The sequence below is a fragment of the Neofelis nebulosa genome, chromosome 14 (genome assembly GCF_028018385.1).
Source record: "Neofelis nebulosa isolate mNeoNeb1 chromosome 14, mNeoNeb1.pri, whole genome shotgun sequence".
In the NCBI taxonomy this organism is placed as follows: domain Eukaryota; kingdom Metazoa; phylum Chordata; class Mammalia; order Carnivora; family Felidae; genus Neofelis; species Neofelis nebulosa.
In genome coordinates this window covers 80,828,288-80,848,556 of record NC_080795.1, presented here as the reverse complement: position 1 = coordinate 80,848,556, position 20,269 = coordinate 80,828,288, and the positions used below count along the sequence as shown (strand labels likewise).

At 60.6% G+C, this 20,269-nt stretch overlaps 1 protein-coding gene across 6 annotated transcripts in view; it reads left to right on the top strand.

Moving 5' to 3' along the window:
- The window catches only part of SLC45A4 (solute carrier family 45 member 4), an 83,892-nt gene extending 64,955 nt beyond the window's left edge, over positions 1–18,937 (top strand). For 5 of the 6 annotated variants that reach the window (XM_058699230.1, XM_058699227.1, XM_058699226.1 and 2 more), the window contains 6 exons: positions 6,520–6,708; positions 8,649–8,828; positions 9,406–10,442; positions 11,040–11,139; positions 12,153–12,364; positions 14,296–18,937. In XM_058699230.1, coding sequence (XP_058555213.1) covers positions 8,798–8,828; positions 9,406–10,442; positions 11,040–11,139; positions 12,153–12,364; positions 14,296–14,655 — 1,740 coding nt within the window. In that variant the 5' untranslated portion in view covers positions 6,520–6,708; positions 8,649–8,797 and the 3' untranslated portion in view covers positions 14,656–18,937. Of the gene's footprint in view, positions 1–6,519; positions 6,709–8,648; positions 8,829–9,405; positions 10,443–11,039; positions 11,140–12,152; positions 12,365–14,107; positions 14,188–14,295 lie in introns of all 6 variants that reach the window. The other variant, XR_009253565.1, reaches the window with a different exon arrangement.
- Positions 18,938–20,269: the final 1,332 nt, after the last annotated feature.

The window sequence follows — 20,269 nt, the reverse complement described above, 5'->3', positions numbered from 1 at the left end:
GTCCTCGTGTTTCTAAGATTTGGGTTTGAATCGCAGAACTGTTCGGTTTCAGTCACGTGCCTGTTCTCAGAAAGGACTGATGACTTCCCAGTGCTCGTCTCTGACGCCTGCCCCCGTAGCCTCCACGCTCTTGTGCCGGCGTCACAGGCCGGGGGGCCACCTGGGCATCTGCGGGGGGCGCCCCGGTGTTCCTGCCTGGAAGGCCGCGGACAGCGCCGGGAACAGCTCACTGGAGGGACGCCGTGGGGCGGGCGGAGGCACAGGGATGACTTCAGAGCAGCGTCGTCTGCGCCGCGAGTGCCTCACTGACCGGCTGGGGCAAGTGCGCTGGCCGCGCTCCCGCTGCGCGCCGTCTCCCTGCTCCCCGCGCGCTGGCACGTACCCGGCCTCGCACAGACCACGCGGCTGCCAGGGCGCCCAAACGCACCTGCCGCCTCCCAGCTCATCAGCCCACCAGCCCGGCGCGGACCACGGTGGGGACTGTGCTGCCTGGAGCGCCAGCTGCTGCGTGAGCACGCCTGAGGGTCTTCTGGGCGTCCCCGTATGCGGCAGCGCCGGGCTCCCGCCTGTGCCGTCGGCCCCGCCGCGGAAGGGCAAGAGGCCTTGTTTTCCAGAGGGTGCCTTCGGTGGCATGGCTTCCCGTCACCTGGACGGCCAGCGACTCAACCCGTGTCAATGGCGTGTAGCCTGTGCTGGGCAGGCACACAGGCTTTGCGCCAGCGGGACCCTGCTGTGTCTCACGCTCGCTGGCCTTGAGGACTTTTCTCAGGACGTGGTCCTGGCCTCCCATCAGCCAGGGGCGGGGGCGGCGGGTTAGCCGACAGTGGGTTGGGGCCGGGGCCGGGCGAGTCTCCCCCGGGGCCTGCTGCACCAGGTGGGGGGTGTCTGTCCTCGGCAGCCGGTCCTTAGAGGCTCCTGTCTGACGCGGGGCCTCGCCAGGATGCTTACGGGTGTTTGTGTGAGTTCAGGAGGAATTACGCACAAACAGTTCTCTGTGGCCTCTCAGGGCCGGGTCACGGCCGTAGGAATGACTGACCGCGGCCAGAAGGAAGTGCTGGGCCACTGCTTATGTCTCTCCAGCTGAGGCCGAGTCTTTAAGGAACTTTCTTCCCTGGAGCTTCCTCTCTGCCTGTTAGCATGGTGGCCGTGGGTCCTGGAGCTGGTGCCCACGCATGCAGTGAGGCTGGCATCAAAGGCCCGTTGGTAGGGGTGCACACCCATCCACAGCCCCTGGGTGGCCGCATCTTGGGATCCAGAGGGTGGCATGTTTGTCAACACCTGTGTGCCGGAGCTCTGCTCTTGTCCTCCGTGTACCCCTTTATTCCGCCCTCGTCATCTCAACCTCAGCTTCCTGCCCCGAGGGCCCCCGACACCTCCCCACCCTGCAGGTGCAGCCGGCACACTGTGCCAACCTCTCTGGCCGCCTGTGAGGATAAATGAGATGGGACTGTGCCCCGCGAATCATATCACAAGATTGTCTTCTTCAGTGGGACATCGAGAAGCTGGAAAATGGGGTGGCCTGGTGAACTCAGGACACTGGGAGCCGTCCCCTCCACCAGTTAGCTGCCAGTCTCCCACCTGGACTGTCTGGGTTCTGCCGGTGGCAGTAGCCGACCCTGCCCACCCGTCACTCACCACTTGAGCCGTGGGTCCCCCGCCTTCCTGCCGTTAGCCAGCAGGGCACAGAGCACTCCTGGTCCCTGCCTTGGCCGAGCTCGCCGCGCATTGAAGCAGGCGAGCAGGCGAGATGTGGGGCTGAGTTCTGGTAAAGGCAGTGCTGTTGGCCTCAAGGAGCTGTGAAAGAGTCAGCTGAAACGATATTTAAAGTAAATATTGTTGGGGCGCCTGGGTGGCGCAGTCGGTTAAGCGTCCGACTTCAGCCAGGTCACGATCTCGCGGTCCGTGAGTTTGAGCCCCGCGTCAGGCTCTGGGCTGATGGCTCGGAGCCTGGAGCCTGTTTCCGATTCTGTGTCTCCCTCTCTCTCTCTGCCCCTCCCCCGTTCATGCTCTGTCTCTCTCTGTCCCAAAAATAAATAAAAAACGTTGAAAAAAAAATATTGTTAAATCTGTTTAGTATATGAAATATTATTTGAAGTTAAATATAATTATTTATTTTGAGAAACCGAGCAGAAGATACGGCATGGTGGCTCCTATTGGAATAGCTTTGCTGCCGTTAACAAATTCTGGAAGAACGTAAAAGCGGCTCGCTGAAGCCGCTGGAGAATGCCAGAAGCTAGAAGGGAACGGCGTTAGGTGATTTCCCATCATTTTTCGGCCTTTAGCCTGAAGACAGGCCTTGTCCGGTGCCACACGGGGCAGCTAAGAACACTGGTACCTGCACTTTTACTGCAAGACCCAGGGACCGCGTTCAGGCCAGAGTTTGAGCCAGGGGAACCCCAAATGCTGTGTCCTCTCTTCTCATGTGTCTGCCGATGCTTGAAACGTGCAGCCGTGGGCTGCATTTCAAGCAGCTCGGCCGAGGCTGGAAGAACGGAACGGAGATTTCTGCCGGCTCCTGCTTCAGGGGAGAGTTTTGCGTCTGAGTCCAGCCAGTTAGCTGTCTGTTGAAATAAAGGTATCGATACCCAGAAAGAAGAATGTAGCAGAGCGTAGAGTCTCTCTACACCTGGTCATTCACAACATCTACAGCTCAGTATTCTCGGGGGATGAAACTGTGACCCTCGGTCACGAGGCCGCAGTGGAGACCGACCCCAAGATTGGGCCCCGGTGTTGGAACCCTCAGCCGGGCGCAGGAAGTGTGCTCGAGGGCACAGGAAGACACGCTCCTGGGGGAGTGGGAAAGCTCCAGAGAGAAGCAGGAACTGTTAAAGAAGAACCAGATGGAAATTCTAGAACTGAAAAATGCAGTATCTGGGAAAATTAAGAGGCGACTGGGGACGCCAGAAGGAAGACGCAGCACAGGACGAGCCGGTTGACAAATGACTGGCGATGAAGAACAGAGAGGACGAGATCAGGAACAGAAACCAGCAGAGCCTCGGGAAGCAGCGGGTCTGACCGACACGTGACTGATTGGAGTCCCAGAAGAGAGGAGCCAGGATGGGGCACACAGTGTGGAGAAATGACTGAAGACTTCCCGGATTTGGTGAAAGGTTTCAATGTCCGGATTCTCAGAGCTCCGTGAACTGCGGGCAGAAGTAAAAAGGAAACCTCGCTCAGGCTCATGGTTGTCAAGGTGCTAAGAACCAACCAAAAAGAGAACACCTTGAGAGCGCCCGGAGGAAGAGAGGACCCATTCCGTATGTCCGGTCACACGGGATGTCCCAGCCTTCTCTGCAGAAACTGCGATCTCTTCAGAGTTGGGGGGGGGGGGGGGGGCGGGGCAGTTAACCCAGAATTCTTTATCCAAAGGCCAAAATATCCTTTGAGAATAAAAGTGAAATAAAGAGGTTTTAGTTACAATAGCAGAACATTTGTCATCAACAGATTTCTGTAAAATGCTGAATCACCCAAGGATGGTCCTTCAGACGGAACGGAAGTGGCACCGTGTGAATACTCAGGTCTTCGGGAAGGAAGGGAGAAGACCGGAAATGATTAAATGGGAGGTAAAAATAAAAGAGGAATTTTCCTCTTCATTCCCTTGAAATAAGCAGGACTGCCGAAAGCAAAAGCCACAGCACAGACGGGGGTTTACGCTGTCTGGAGAGGTGATGCGTGTGCCGCCTGTAGCGTGAAGGGACTTGGGGGCAAACACACGCGGACGTTTGCGACGTTCTTGCTGTGGTGCTGCGCTGACACCCCCAGACTGAGAAACCAGTGTGCCACGAACTCTGCAGAGCGGCTGCTTACAAAATAATGCTGAAAAGCCAGCGTGTAAATTAAAATGGAGTGCAGCAAAACAGCATTCAGTCCGCTTAGCCAAAAGTGGGCAGGAGGGAGGGGGCCGACAGAAAGCAAGCAGTAATGTGGCCGCTGTGGTGCCAGCCGTGTAAGGAGTCATCCTGCATGTACGTGGACAAAACACTGCAGTGAGAAGGGATCAGCAGAACGGTTGAAGAGCCACTGATGTGTACCGTCTGAGGGCAACACCCTTTTCTTTCTTCGTGTGTGTTTCTTTTCGAGAGAGAGCATGAGCAGGGGAGGGGCAGAGAGAGGGGGACAGAGGAGCTGAGGCGGTCTCTGTGCTGAGAACAGCGAGCCCGGTGCCCGGCTCGAACTCGCGAACCGTGAGATCATGACCTGAGCTGAAGTGGGACGCGTAACTAACTGAGCCCCCCCTCCCCCGGCGCCCCAAGAGCAGCACTCTTAAAATAGGACACGGTGGGTGGAAAACGGATGGGTCAAGATCTGTTGTCGGCCGGGGTGAGCGTAGCAACAGCAGGTAGAGTAGACCTCAGGAGCGTGATGGAGGGCTTGTGGCCGAGGGGTCGCGCCGCACGAGTGCTCGGGCGAAGTGCTTTTCATCTCACTGGAGAGCGAGGGCTTGTTCGGGGCCCGGGTTCTTGGAAGGATCTGGTATCCTGGGGCAGGCGCAGGCCTGGCAGGTGAGGGCCCTCCGGGGACGGCCTGCCGCCCAGGACTGGACGGGGGGGTGGGGGGGGGGGTCGTGGGCTGGCCCAGGGACGGGTTAAGAGAGGGTCGGTGGTTGGGGTTGGCCGGCCGGCCCCACGCGTGCATCTCAGGATGTGGTGCAGTACGACAAGCTGGGAGCCCCTCTGTGGGTCCCCTGCCACGCAGGGACAGGTCAGCCAGTCCCCACTCTCAGGAACGTACACCGTACAGGTGGCTCAGCAGGTGGGGAAATAGAGCAGCAGTGGCGTGCCCGGCTGGGTGGGGAGGCCTCTAGGGGGTGCCCCGGGCGGGGGGGGGGGGCGGGGGGGGAGACTGCAGAGACCGCACTCCCATGTGCCTGAAGCAGCGGGGCCAGGCCGCGGGAGGGAGGCCAGGAGTGGCAGGTGGCCTGGTGTGCGCGTGGGTGGGCTCTGCAAGGGGCCGCGTGCCTCCAGGCCAGTCGGTGTTGGTGAAGTTGTGCCGCTTTAAAAGCCACCTTCGGAGTCCGTGTACCCTGGGGTGAGAATGCTTTCCGCTCTTTGTGAAACGCTGGCTGTGTCGTCCACGCGGAGCGGTTTGGTCGGCGGTCCTTTCCGGCGATCGCATTGCTGGACCACGTGCTCCTGCACGTGGGCACTGGGGGCCGGCCGTCACTGTCCCCTCTGCCCGCCTGTGGTGCGGAGGGGCGAGGCCCCAGGCCTGCCGAGAGACCGTAGCGCTCATAGCTTCTCGTTCCCTGGAGCAGCAGCACTCTGTCTCTGCTCACTTGGAACAGGAGCACGGTTCACCACCCTTCCTAACGTTCTCTTGGCGTAGAGGTCAAAGCAGACACCTCGCATCGTGGACTGCGCGGGCACGTGGGTGGTGATGCGGGCGGTGCTTCGTCCTGCCACACAAGTTTAGCTCTAATGCACCCCGGTACCCCGTTTCCCGGCGCCCGCGGTGGTTCGGGGCACTAGCCCGGGGGTTGCTGGCGTGCCCAAGCACCTTTCATTTTCTAAGTGAACTTTTCATTGAAGTAGGACACGGAGAGGTGCGTGACGGAAGTCTCCAGCGGGGTGACCTGTCACCAGCGAGCCCCATCCAGATCAAGAACAGAACAGGCCGACCCCGAAGCCCCTGCCCTTCCCAGGGGCGACCGCCACCCTGGCTTCCGCCAGTAGAGACTCCGTGTAAATGGAACCCACTCCTGCGTGTGCTCCTGCGGCTGGCGTGTGCGGGGCCCGGCTCGTGCACCGCTGCATTGCGCTCCCCAGCTGCTATGCGGGCTCTGCCGCACGAGTGTGCTGTTCCACTGGCAGTGGCGTTGGGTCTGTGCGATAGTGGGGGCACGGGCCTCCTACTTTGTCCCTGTGGGGCCAGGGCAGATTACCTAGCCACTGTCCCCTCCTGGAAAATGGGCACGAGAGTCCCTACCTCCCCGGGCAGTGAGGAAGATTAGATGAGAGGGAGTACCAGGGGCCAGAAAGAGCACCTTCGCTGCAGCTAAACACGTACCGATGCTCCCCCTCTCGTTGGCTCCTCGGTGGCCGCGCAGAAGCCCACCGCTGGGGTCGCGTAGCACGCTAGTGGCTGTGTGGCCCCCCAGGGAGACTCTGGGGATCGGTTTCGGCCCACGAGGCCCGGAAGGGCAGCAGGGTGGGTCCTTGCTACTCTGGGGCCGTGTTCCCTGTGTGCCTCGGTTCTGGGCTGACGGGCACACTGTGTGCAGCGCCTGTGAGACGGCTCTGAGTAGCACGGGTGGCGTGAGAGGGCCTGGCCCCGCGCTGGCGCCCGGGGGTGCCTGTTCTGCACGTGTGCAGCAGCGGGTCCCGGGGCGTCTGCTCCAAGGCCCGGGTGCTGGCCTCTGGCCACCTGGTGCTTCCCCGTTGGGATTCAGTCTTCAGAGCTGCCTGCTTCGGAGGCGGGCACTTCTACCCTGAGGGCTCTCTACCAGGCCGGGGCCTGCGTGTGTGCGTGCGCCCGGTGCCCGGGGCGCAGCTGTCACAGCCCGCCGTGTGTCTGCCGCAGGCCTTCCGGAGCAGTACTACAGCCTCACCTGGTTCCTGAGCCCCGTCCTCGGCCTCTTCTTCACGCCCATCATCGGCTCCGCCAGCGACCGCTGCACCCTGAGCTGGGGCCGCCGGCGGCCTTTCATCCTGGTCCTGTGCATCGGCGTGCTCTTGGGCGTGGCGCTCTTCCTGAACGGCTCTGCCATCGGTAAGTGCCCCTCCGCCACGCCACGCGCCCTGCTGTGTGCGCTCGCCTCCTGGCTGCGCGTGGCTTTCCGCTCCACAGAACCCGCGTGGCGCTGAGACCGGGCCCGTCTGCGGGCTGGCCGGGCCCCGCCCCCGCCCCCGGGCACGCTTGGCCCCGCCCGAGGAGCCGTGGGAACCTGTTCACAGGGAAGCATTTCCTGTTGTGACCCAGCTTTTAATGCCTATCTGACACCACGTCCTGTTTCCAGCATCATTTCAGAAATTCTTTCTTTGTTTTCTCCTTTTCTCAGACTTGGTATTGAAAATGTGTGGCCCCCCAGGGAGACTCGGTCCCCCCCAGTCCAGACCCGGTTCGCTGCTTGTTTTTCTGCTTCGGGTACTCGTGTTTTGTTCTGCCTTTTTTGTTGTTGTTTTGTTTTTAATTAAAGCAGCTGTATGTGGGAAAATAGTTTTTGCCCTGAGGGAGTCCGTCAAAACTGTTAAAAACAAAAACCTTGTTTTCTGGCAATGACTTTTGAAAGACGGAGGCTTCATCTGGGTCTGACGTACGCGAGCTTGGCCCAGGTCTGCAGAAGGAAATCAGTGATGTGGGAACACCCAGAACACCTTTTGGGGTAGCGAGAGCCACACCCAGTTACTCAGAGGCCTGTGTGGGGACAGGCTCGGGTCGAGGAAGGACCACCGCACCGGGCAGCACACGCTTCCCCGAGCTGCACCCAGCCACCTCGTGCGGGGCGGCCTCCTCCAGCCGCGACGTCTTATGGCCCCCAGGGCGGGGGTGCTGCTTTGCCGTCAGTTGTGGGCCCGGGGCTGCGGGCTCTCTCGGGCTGTCCCCTTCAGCCTGCAGATTGTGTGTCCCTTCGTCACTTTTACCCAGAGAGAGAGTCGTGTCTTTCTCCGAGGCCGTGTCTGTGGGGCGGTCTTGCGGGAACGTGGCGGTGCAGAGACTCGGGAGTCCGGCCCCTTGCCTGCTGCCCTGTCGCTTGCCGTGCTCACACTCTCCCGGGCATCCTCCCTGGGCCTCCTGTGCAGTGGGCTTGCTTGTGGCTGCAGCTAATATGTTCCCAGGCCCCAGGTCGTGTGCCTCCCCCCCAACCCCTGCCAACCTCTACATCCTCGGGTACAGGGTGCCAGCCAGTCTTGGGGTTCAGGGCAGACTCCCCCGAGGCAGGTGCGACGCAGTGTGTGAATGTAGCTTCCTTTGGCCGCTTCCAGCCTACTTAGGGAAAGATTGTGCCAGAAGTGAGGTCACGTGCATTGCTCCTCAGAGCCGCACCCAGGCCGCCCCGAGAATGCGCTTGAAACTCCCGGGGGAGGTGACGAGTGCTTCACGACTTCCGTCACCGGCACGCAGGACCGTTAGCCCGTGTTTCTGCTCGGGTTCCTTGGGTGCAGTCTGACTTACGAAACAAGATCCGCGTTGGCCTTCAAGGCTTAATTTTCCTTAAAGCAAATGGGAAAGTAACCGCGACAGGCTCAAGCCATCCTCCTTCGGGAGGTGCGAAACCACAGTGCGTGCTTGAGGAGGCGCGTGTGGACGCCGGGGGAGGCCACTCACGCGCTCAGGACGCACAGAAGGAGCGCCCCCGCAGTGTGCGCACGTGGGTGTGTGACTGTATCACACGGACGCTCCGTCAGTGCTCTCAAACGTGGCCCTCCTTCGCCAGGGAAGGTGGGTAGAAGGCCCGTTTTCCTCTTAGCCACAAAACGTAAACGTAAGTCAGCTCTCTCAGGTTCGCCGGACAGCCCGTGTGATTGGGGAGGAAAAAATAACCCAGCAGATAACAGAAATGGACAAGACAAAGCCCATCTTCTGTCCTGAAAGTCTGTGCCAAGGAGCACACCCGTTTCTGGCCAGGCGACAGTGTCCTCTGTCTCCTCTTGGAGGCGACTGTCTGCTCCGAGGGGCTGAGATCTGCCTGCTCCCATGTGTTCGGTCAGGTCTGTCCCTCGGCGATGTCCCCAGCCGGCAGCCCATTGGCATCGTCCTCACTGTGCTGGGGGTGGTCATCCTGGATTTCAGCGCTGATGCGACCGAGGGCCCCATCCGTGCCTACCTGCTGGATGTGGTGGACAGTGAGGAGCAGGACATGGCCCTCAACATCCACGCCTTCTCTGCCGGTGAGAGCGCCCCCACCCCTAGCCCTGGCCCTCACCCTCCCAGACCTCACCCAGTGGGGGTGGGGGTTGGGTGGGGGAGGCTGTTCCCAAGGCCCTCCTCCGCATATCGGGGTGGACTCGATGGCCTGCCATGGCTTTACCTAGCCGCTGGTGGGCGAGGTGGCGGGCAGGCCGGTGCTAGTCTCTCCCTGCGTTTGGGTACCGTTCATATCCGTTGGCAACGGCAGCTTCCTGAGCTTAAGGGGTGTCAGTCAGTACTGCCCGGAGTTGTGGGCAACCATCGGCTTCCTATCCTGGTGGATACCTGCTTCTGGTTCCTTAGGCAGGAGTCTCTTAGGTCAAAACGCCAGACTATAGGTCAGCTGTAGTTTCTTGTCTTGTTTTTCCTCCCATTTTCTCACTTTCCAGCCCCCAAACTTGTGCTGACCCAGAACATAGCTATGAGTGGCGCCCTTGGCCTGTGATTAAGGGTGAAAGACCTTCTAGATCTTTCCTAGCCTCTCCTCTTCTTCCGGGAGGCGGTGCCAAGGCACCTTACACCGCTCACGTGCTTCCTCTGTCTCTCTCGCCTGCTCAGGCCTCGGCGGGGCCGTCGGCTATGTGCTAGGGGGGCTGGACTGGACCCAGACCTTCTTGGGCGACTGGTTCCGGACGCAGAACCAGGTGCTTTTCTTCTTCGCGGCCATCATCTTTGTGGTGTCGGTGGCCCTGCACCTGTTCAGCATCGAGGAAGAGCAGTACAGCCCCCCGCAAGAGCGGGGTGGGGAGGCGGCCGGCACCCTGCCCCCTACCGCCCCCGTGAATGTTCTGGATGGAGGCGTCGCCTTGTTCCCGGAGGAGGTGCAGTCCGAGCACGAGCTCTCCCTGGACTTCCTGGGTGTGGACATGGTGCGGAGCAAGAGCGACTCTGTGTTGCACGTGCCGGACGCCGCCCTGGACCTGGAACCCGAGCTGCCCTTCCTGCCCGACATCGAGCCCTCCATCTTCCACGACGGCTCCTACCCCAGCACCCCCCGCAGCAGCAGCCAGGAGCTTCCCTGGACTAGGCTGTACCGCCTGGCCTCCGTGCTCAGGGAAACCGCAAAGGAGGACGCGACGCTGCTCGATAATCACTTGAACGAAGCCAAAGTCCCCAACGGGAGTGGCTCTCCCCCGAAGGACAGCCTCGGGGGCTATACCAGGGTGGCCCCGAAACCTACGGCCACGTCCGGCTCCATGAGGCGGCGGAGGCACATGTTCCACCGGCAGGCCTCCAGCACCTTCTCCTACTACGGCAAGATCGGGTCCAACTGCTACCGCTACCGAAGGGCCAACGCCGTGGTCCTCATCAAGCCCTCGCGCAGCATGAGCGACCTATACGACCTGCAGAAGCAGCAGCGGCAGCGGTGCCGGCACCGGAACCAGAGCGGGGCCACCACCTCCAGCGGGGACACGGAGAGCGAGGAGGGGGAGGGCGAGACCACCGTGCGGCTGCTCTGGCTGTCCATGCTCAAGATGCCCAAGGAGCTGACGCGGCTGTGCCTCTGCCACCTGCTCACCTGGTTCTCCGTCATCGCCGAGGCCGTCTTCTACACCGACTTCATGGGCCAGGTCATCTTCGAAGGGGACCCCAAGGTGAGTGCCCGGGGCCCCGCTCTGGGGCTGGGAGGGACGGCGACGCGGGGGCAGCCGGCAGTGCCGACGGCCCGGCGCACCGCGTCGGGGAGGCTGCGTCCGCTGCCCGCTCCCCCTTGGTGCTCCGGCGCCCTTGCGGCCGGGGGGCAGGCCCACGGTGGGCATCGGCTGGCGCGTGCTCCTGGTGCCGTGGTTAGGGGTCCAGAAGGGCGCCACGGGGGAGGAGCCATTCCCGGGCCCGATTGCCATGCACAGACCCTGCCCCAGATGGTGGTGGCTGGAGACCGGGACCCGCCTCTGTCCCCTGTGGCCTGGCTCACGCCTGTGCTGTGTTGCCTGGAATTGGGCCAGACGGCCCCGCCTCCACGCGGTCCCTCACCCTCCAGCTGCCCTGCAGGGCAGGCGTGAGGCTGGGAGGGGCTGCAGACCCGCTGCGAGCGGCCGTACTGTGGCGAGCGTCCCATCGTGGTAGTATCTGTTGCTGGTTTCAAAGTAAACGGCTAGCCTGCAGTTGAGAGAGAAAGTGACTTCCTTTTCCCAAAGAGTATGGCACGTGATTCCTGGCCGCCCTGATCCCCGGTTTCATTTCTGGAACAGGCCCCCTCCAACTCGACCGCCTGGCAGGCCTACAACGCCGGCGTGAAGTTGGGGTGCTGGGGCCTGGTGATTTACGCGGCCACCGGCGCGATCTGCTCAGGTAAGCGGTCCCCATGTGGGGGCAACAGCGTCCTGCACCTGAGAGTCTAGGATTGGGCGTCCCGAGACCCCACACGGGCTGCTCTCCGCGTGCTAGTTCCTGTCCAGGGGTTCCTCAGACGGGGGGGCTCTGGACAGGGCCAGGCTCGGGGCGATGGTGGGCCCTGCAGGAGCTGTCCCCGTGAGCCCGAGAGTGGAGGCGTGAGGCGCGTTTGGGGCCTGCGGCTGTGGGAGCAGCCTGTCGCAGAGCAGAGGCCTTTCCCTGGAGGTGCGGTTTTGTCTGTGAGGAGGGAGGGGACGGGCTTCACTCCTGGGAGCAGCGTGCCCTGGCACACCTTCTGGACGTGGGGCACAGTCGGGGTCGGGGGTCTCCTAACCAGGTCTGGTCTGGGTCCTGCCCACTCTCTACTCCAAACCGTGGAGGAGGCCTCCAGCTTCCTGTCAGCCCGGCCTGGACTTGAGGGTTTCCAAGGTCAAGGCCACAAGGCAGCGGGAAGCCAGCCTGACCAACAGGCAGCACCGTCCGTGCTCTGTCAGAGGAGTTCCCAGGAAGGCACCGGAGACCCTTCATGGGGGAGGTGACATTAAGCCATTGGGTCAGGAAGAGTGAGCAGGAGTCCGTCCATCTGGACCCAGGCTTCTCCTGTGAGGAAACGAGCCACAACTTGAGATTGCAAATCAAGACTGGGCATGAGGCTGGCGAAGGCCAGCGAGTGGGTCTGGACTGGTGGGAAGGGTCTGGGCCCAAGCCGGCCTGCAGGGCAGAAAGTGGCTACGGGCTCTGGGACCCAGAGGGTGGACTTCCTTCTGAGATGCTGGAGCCCCCGGGAGTTGAGGGAGGCACAGGGGCGAGCTGCGAGCGTGGTGGGGGCCAGCGGGCAGCGGTGTGGTGGGAGGAGGGCCTCGGGGTGGCAGAGGTGGCCAGGGACAGTGGAGGGAGCCCGGCAGGAGTGAGGCGAGTGTCCGGGTGAGGGCCTTGTCGGTCACTGTCCCGTGGCCACGCTGTCTCCACAGCCCTGTTACAGAAGTACTTGGACAACTACGACCTGAGCATCAGGGTCATCTACGTGCTGGGGACGCTGGGTTTCTCCATCGGCACGGCCGTGATGGCCATGTTCGCCGACGTCTACGTCGCCATGATCATGATCAGCACCATGGGCATCGTCTCCATGAGCATCTCCTACTGCCCCTACGCCCTGCTCGGGCAGTACCACGACATCAAGGAGGTGCGTCCCGGGGGCGGCGGGTGGGAGGGGTGCCGTGGATGAGGCACTGGGGCGCAAGGTCACCAGCCTGAAAGGTACGCCAGGTCAGAGCGTCAGACCCATTCGGCTCCAAAGCCCACGTTCGTTCTCCACTCATCTGTAGGCAGAGCTCCGCACCTTGCACTTGGGAGACATTTGGGGTACGGACGATCCCCCGCCCCGGTCTTTGGTCCTGAAGGGACCGGCGAAGCTGCCACCTGCTCGGGTCGGTCCGGGGCACAGGCTTCCTGGCTACGAAGGATCTGCTCCTGCAGTGGCCTGGCCCACCTGGCACCTGCCTGGGGGCGTCGGTTGCCTCTTGAGGGATTTGGGTCGGGCACCTGGGAGGCTGCCTGCCCCCTAACATCCCCTCACAGACCCCTGCGCAGGGGAGCCGGGGCACCATGTCCTGTCCAGTAGAGCGTGAGCCGCCTGGGTCGATCCTCATTGGAGTGGCTGTGTGTAAACAGGGAGGAAAGAGGTGAAGTCCCTTCAGCAGCATAGTCTTGTATCTCAGCACCTCCAAAACCGTTATTCCCACGTGCATACAGTACCTCTCATTTCAGACCAGCCGTCTTTCACAGTGCTCAGTGGCCTCAGTGCAGGTGTAGACCATGACCCTGAAAGTGAAGGAAGAAACCCCAAAAAGCTCCTGTTTCTTGCCCTCTACACCCAGACTGTGTTTAATCTTCCCTTGGGCAATTATGAAAGCAAAATTAATCCACCGTGATTAGGTACCTGCCAAATACCAAACTAACGAAAATCGAAATCACAGCGTTACTTGTTAAATAAGCTTTTGGGTCAAAGCATATCACGTGACTACAGAAAAAGAGCACAGGCTGTGAATGAACAGCTCAGTGGAGTTTCGGGCAACAAATTTGAAAAAGCGGCGCAGACCAGGCCGCCGTGTGACACTGGCCCTCGGCCCAGCGGCTGTAGCACCACGCAGCCCCCTGGCCAGTGTCTGAACCTTTTGTGCCTGGAACGTCTGCTGTTACTTCACACCCGAGCTTCCCTCCTGTGCTTGCAGAGGGCGGTTCTTTACTCCTTCGCCCCTGGCACCGAAGGCCGCGGGTATCGCTCTGTTCCGCTGGCGGTGGCCTTGGCGGTGCCCTCGTCCCGTGCGCACTTGCGGTCCGCCTGGGATGCAGGGTGCGTGTGTGTGGTTTGAGGCAGAAGAGTGTGACCTCGTTCTCCCGCGGACGGGTAGCCGCTTAACGTTAAGGGTCGCGTGGTCCCCACCCGCACTCTGGTGGCGTCCTTGTCCTACGTCGGGTCCCCATCGGGGGTGGGGGGTGGTGTTCCTGCTCCCTGTATCTCTTCCGTCGGTCGGTCTGTCCTCAGACGAGGGTTACCCTGTTCTAAGTCGTTTTGTGATAAGACCCAGGAGCTGGTAGTGTGCGTCCTCCAGTTTTGTTCTTCCTTAAGATCGTCTTGGGCGTTCTTGACCCCTGACTTTTCATCTAAATGTTTAGAATCAGCTTCTGGGCTTAATTGGAAACACACTGATCGCATCGATCAATTTGGGGAGACTTAAAAACATTCCAGTGATGAGCCTTTCTGTCCACAGATAGGGTATGTTTTTCTGTTAATTCTTACAGCATACCGATAGATTCTCTTGGACTTCATTTCCAATCACATCATCCGCATATAATGAGATTTATTTTTTCTTTTCCAATCCTTAATACGTTTTATTTATTTTCCTTGCCTTATTGCAATGGCCAGAACCTCCAATACAGTGTTGAATAGAAGTGGGACGGGGTCGGGGAGACAGGCTGAGTGGTCGCCAAGCAGCTGAGAGGAAGGCAAGTTGCGTTTCCAGACTCTTCTGAGCCAATATTCAAGCCACGGGCATGTTGGCTGATGGTTCGACCGCCCCACGGCCCTCACTGTCCCGCTCTCTTCTCTTGCAGTACGTCCACCACAGCCCCGGGAGCTCCAAGCGTGGCTTTGGCATAGACTGTGCCATCCTCTCCTGCCAGGTGTACATCTCCCAGATCCTGGTGGCGTCCGCCCTCGGGGGTGTGGTCGATGCCGTCGGGACCGTGCGCGTCATCCCCATGGTGGCCTCCGTGGGCTCTTTCTTGGGCTTCCTGACGGCCACGTTCCTGGTGATCTACCCAGACGTGTCGGTAGAGGTCAAGGAAGAGCAGAAAGGCCTGTCTTCCCAGCCTTCGGGGGAGAGCGGGGGCGGCGGCGAGAAGCCCACCGTCCTGAGGCTGACCAGGAAGGAGGGCCAGCCGAGGAAGGTGGAGACGGAGTCAATGGTCTGAGCCTCACCCCTGCGCGCGGCACATTCCAGGGGGGTGGGGTGGCGGGCGGGGCGCTCGCTCGAGCCAGAGTTCCTTCACGAGACGGGTGGAGACGCGGTAGCTGTAGGGTAGGGTCGGGCCGCTAGGCAAAAACACCACGCTAATTACTTTGTCCACGATTAAAGAAAATCATTTGAAATCTTTTTTTTTTTTTTTTTAATTGAAAGAGATCTTGTAATTTCACCTCTTTCATTCTGCAGGTATATTATTCTGCATGTTTTTAAATTATAAACCAGATTTACAATAGCGACAAGCAGTTTAGAGAAAAATAAGATGTTCATTTCTAAGGTTACAATTGAAAACCAAAATAACCTGCTGTCCTTTGCCGTTTGTTACCTGAGTACTTCAGGTGGCAGCCACGCAGTCCGGGACTAAAATCTCTTTATCACGTTCTCTCTGGACGCCTGCAGGTATCTGGACGTTCTGTCAGATCTCCTGTCTTGTTGGTGCTGCAGCTATTGGAGAGTATTTTCCTTTATGATTATTTTAGAAGAAAAGTTTTCCTTTCAAAACTGGTTTTCTTAGGAGAAACAGCATTTCCATTTGTCCTCAGAGATTCTGACAGATGGTGCGTGGGGCAGCCCTGCCTCTGGGCAGCGGGAGGCGGCGGCCGCCCCCCACCAGCGCCCAGGGGAGGCAGGGTCCAGGCAGGTGCACGCGCGTGTCCGTGCCCTGACCCCCGACCCCCGACCCCCCGACCCCGTCGTCTTTGTCCGAAGCTCCCCGGAGAGGTTGTGGGCTCTTCATTGCACTTTGACTCGTGTTTAAACCGTTTGCTGGGGAAATCATGAGGGCAGAGCTCCGGGAGTGGCCTCGCCCCCTGGGTCCTGCCGCCAGGCCTACCTCGGGTGTGTGGGACGGCGGCCCCGGCCGGGCGTGTGAGCTCCTGCTGGGCCGCCTCTGACCTCTTCTGACCTCTTCGCCTGCTCACCCCGCTTGACGCCGGAACCCGAACGGTTGCCAGGTGTCCGGGACGGAAGGAAGGGCCGCCCCCCCGGAGGACTCTGCCCCGTTTCTGCTTTCCGCGTATGAGCCAGACGCGGACTTTGGGGAAGTGCGGTCATCAGATGCTGCAGCTACTTGGAAATGCTTTTCAAACCACAGTCTCTTTATAACTCAGCGGTTTCTGCTTCTCTTACTTGGAATGGTCAGTCTAAGCCTCCTGGTGTCACCTGGACACAGACAGTGGTGATACTTTGCTGCCTCAAGTTTTTTTAAATAAAGAACTTTAAGATGCATGAGGAACCATGCTGCAATATGATCATTCTAAAGCAAATATATATCTATATATATATATATATTTCAAGATGAGACTAAGCAGTTTTTAAATAAATTACTTGAATTTTCTGTGTATTCAAAAGAATGGCCGTGTAGTGTACTTGGCCGGCCCCTGGTCGTGCCGAGCCTCCTGGCCACCGGTGGCGCGTGCGGGTGGGTTGTGTTTTGTGTCTGTGGAGCTGTGGCGCCTGCCCGCGTCGGTCCCCTTCCACGCAGGAGCCCCGGACCTCAGAGAACCGGCATGAAGACGTGAGCGTTTTCTCTGCGTTCAGACCTGCTGGCCTCGTGAACGTTGAGCTCCGACGGGGAATGTCCGTCGTGCCGCTGGAAGGTGCCGGCATCGACGCGAAGCGCCAGCCACTCGCGTGAGCCCCAGGCCAGGCGCCTTTGGCGGGTCCCCGTTCGCAGCTCGACCCGTGTCCCCCGATGGCCCTGCGGCGGTGGGTCCTCCCGCTTTGGTTCTCGGGGACCGTGGTTGGGGGTCTTCCGACAGCTAGAAGAGTGGGCGGCAGGGGGTACGGGTGGGGGGAGAACGGCCCCGAATCAAGATCTGAGATGAACCAAACGCCTGCCGCGCCCCCCCCCCCCTTCCCTCCCCCGCCAGCCCGCCTTCCTTCACCTATGGCCGGTGCTCACCGACGGCTGGACGCGAGGGGCTTGGCTGGGACTTGGTTTTTAGGTGCGAGGCGCTCAGGGTGGGGCCACCATTGAGAACACAGGTTAACTCTGGAGATCCCAGCCTTAAACTTCCCCGTGATCTGAAATAGCAAAGCCCCCAAAGAACGCTTCGTTGAAGCCACTGTCGGAAGAGTAGTCATGCGCCCCTCCCGGCAACAGCACGGGGCACACACACCTCAGCGAGGAAGGAAGGTGGTTGCGCTTCAGCGGAGATTTAAAGGTTTTGAAGCCGTTTGGGTGTTGATGACCAGGGTGTCTTACTCCTACTCCGTAGGTCCGGTCTGTGCACAGACCTGCGAGGGGAGGGGACGCACCTTGTGGTTTGGATCAGAGGCGGTCCCCGCAGCTGCCTTCCTGGGCCCTTGCTCCGGGTGTGAACAGAGGTGTGCCTCCGCCCTCCCTTGCAGGGACTCGGAAGCCTGAGTGTCTTCACCTGTGTCTTAAGAGCTGAGGGGACTGGCTGGCTGCACGCTGTGGCTGGTGTGCACCCCGGGGGCGTGTGTCTCGTAAGGCCATATGTTCCTCAGGCGGACACGGGGGGGGGGGGGGGGGTGGACCCTCAGCCCGGTGACTCGGAGGGTTCTGTGTCTGGTGGCTGGACAGGCCGCGAGCGCCCATGGGGTGGGCCTGCGGGTGTGGGTGCCGGGGACAGGCGGAGCCGGCCTGGCGGTGGCCCCCAGGGTTTGTGGGCACGGGTCAGAGGGCTCCGAGCTCAGGCGGCAGGCGTTTGGTTTAGCTGCTTGCCGTGTAGTGTAGACGGGCTTGTTGCCTGTAGAAGTCAACTGAGGAAAGGATCTCTCCAGGAAATGACCCACACACGTGCAGCTGAGGTCTTTACCCTCTGCTGGGGCGCCCCTCCGTCCCTGCTCCATGGGCAGAGGGCCTTTGTGACCTTCCGGGTGGCTGGAGGGCCGAGCGTGCCAGCCGCTGTCCGCTGCCCCTCAGACACCCGCCCTCGAAGGTCCTGGAGCCTCCGGGGGCCACGCTGGGGGAGTGCTGAGACCAGTGTTCCCTGAAGGTGGGCAGGCCAGACGGCCAGGCCCTCATCAGAGGCTCGGAGGCTGCAGACAGTCCTCAGGTCCCTTTCTTAAAGGTACCAGGGGGTCTCCTGCCCCCAGATCCCCAAAGTGGAAGCTCTCGGAGGGGCCATACAAAGCAGGGCTCTCCCTCCAGCCTCCCCAGGTGACACAGGCCCCGCCTGGCAGCCTGTGATGCTCACGTGGCACGTTTGGAAAGTACTTCGCAAGGTACCAACTGTTCTGTGTCTAATGGTTCACGCAGCAGCTAGGACGGGTGACGCCTGTCACAGACCAAGTTTGTAAAACACACAGCAGGTCACCTTGGGAAAGACACACCCAGACGTCCCTTGCCCCAGGCCGCGGCTTCTCACCGAGCTCCTGTCTACCTTCAGTGAGGCGGCTGCCCTTGCGGCCGGTCCCCACCCCCTTCGGGAGGCCGCCGCTGTCTTCTTCGTGTTGTATCTGCAGGCGGCTGCTTCTGAGACAGGCCATCCATCTTCCTACCGGCTTCCGGGCTGGGAGGGGCTGCCCCGATGGCCCCCTCCCTGGGCACTCCTGAGGGGCGGCCAGCGGGGTACTTGGCCCAGCACCCACTGGGAGCGGTCGGCTCAGCACAACCCTGGACACCCGTCACATTACCTCCTCAGGAAGCCAGCTGCCACCTTCCTGGCCCAAACCCCCAGCCTGGCGACGGGGACCTCCTGGAGAGCGGAGTGCCCAACATGCCCCCCCCCCCCCCCCCATCTGCTGAATCCCCTTGCCCTCCATGTGCTGCGAACCGAGACTGTCTCTTGGTGGCAGAAGGACCTGCTTGTCGGAAATGCCTCTTGTTGCCAGAGACACTCCCCAGGCATCTCGGAACAAAACTATTTAGTTCCATTGTGAACTGGCCACGGGACAACTTGTTTTTATCAACTTATTAAGTTGGAGCACTGTAACAGCTCTTGCTGATTTAGCAACGACGTCGTGTGTGTGTGTTAAACACATGTTTTATGGGGAAAGGGGATCATAAAGCAGAGTGTAGTGTCGCACGTTAACCTTTCCATCCGGTGGCCAGAGTGGCCTGGTGTGTGTGTGTCCGTGCACAGAGCCTCTGGTTCTGTGCTTGTTTTCAGGTGTATACTCGGCTTGTGTGTTCATTTCTGTTGTGCACATGGTTCTGTTTGTGGAACGCTCTGCCTCCTCCTGGCCTGTGACCAGGGCCCCCCTGTGTCTGTTTTGCTGTCACTCTGTGGTTAAATCGTAATAAACTTTTCCCTATCAGGTGACCATGTGGGTGTGTCTGTGTCACTTACCCAGGGCCCCTCCCTGTGTCTGGGCTGGGGACCCCGGGCTGCCCCTGCCCACCCCCCAGCCTGCGTGAATCCAGTGGGGGGCGGGCAGAGAGCCCCAAGGCTTGCCAGTAAGTGTGGACTGAGTATGGGCCCCTGAAGTCTCCGGAATCCCAGCCCCCGAGTTCACAAACCTGGGGGCCCACGTTGGAACCCCAGCAGGGGCCTCACTCAGCACCCCCCCCCCCCCCCCCCCCCCCCCCTGCCCCAAGTCCAGCTCCCTCTGCCAGAGCTGAGGAGGTCTCGGCTCCCGCCTGCCTCTCCTGGTCCAGGTTGAGGGCTCTGGCCGAGCCTGCCTGGGAGGACGCCCACCCCGTGTGCTGCATGGCTGGTCACGTGTCACTGGCCCTGTCACGGCCCATCCAGTGCTAGGGTCCCGGGCCGGCGTGGTCGCAGGTCTGGCAGGCACCTCCGGCCACACAGGTAAGCAGCCAGGCCGCGGGGCTGGGGTGCCTGCACCTCAGGCCGGGTGGGGCCCTGCTTTGCGGAAGCTGCTGCCACCCCTGCTCGGCCCCAGAGGAAATGGGGGGGGGGGGTGGCCCAAGGCCGCCTCTGACCCGGGACCACAGGTTGGTTGGTTCAAAGGCTCCACGGCGGGGGCGGGGGCGCTGGGCGGGGCTGGGGGGAGAGGCGCGCAGGGCTCCTGCACGCCCGCAGCCACAGCGCCCCCTGCCGCCCAAAGGCCGCGTCTCCCCCTTCGCACCACCGCAGAATCGGCTGTTTCCACAAAAACGCAGGCACCGCAGGGTTTGCAGTCTGCGTGTTCTGTTTAGCGGGATATTTAATCATCTTGTTAGCACATGTAGGTCTGCGACTTTTTTATTTTAGAGAGCGCGAGCAGGGGTGGGGCAGAGGGGGAGAGAGAATCCCAAGCAGGCTCCAAGCTCAGCGCGGTGCTGTTGCGGGGCTCGATCCCACAAAGCTGGGATCACGACCTGAGCCAAAATCAAGAATTGGATGCTCAACCGACTGAGCCACTCAGGTGCCCCAGCTAGGGGCACTACATCCTTCTAACAGGATAAACGGGGGGTGGGGGGGTGGGGGGTGTTTGTTAGAAAGTGAAGTTTTCTTCATCTGTTTACCTGTGTATATCACATCCGTCTTTCTAAAGACAGAGCAGTAATGTAATTTTTCTGGGTGGCGCGCTTGAGGATTTTCCTGGGCAGAGCGGGACACCTCAAGTAGGGTGTATGTAGACAAGAACAGTTTGTGAAAAGAGCTCAATTATTCATGAGGTCGCACAGCTGGCTGTTGACTCAGTCTGGAGAA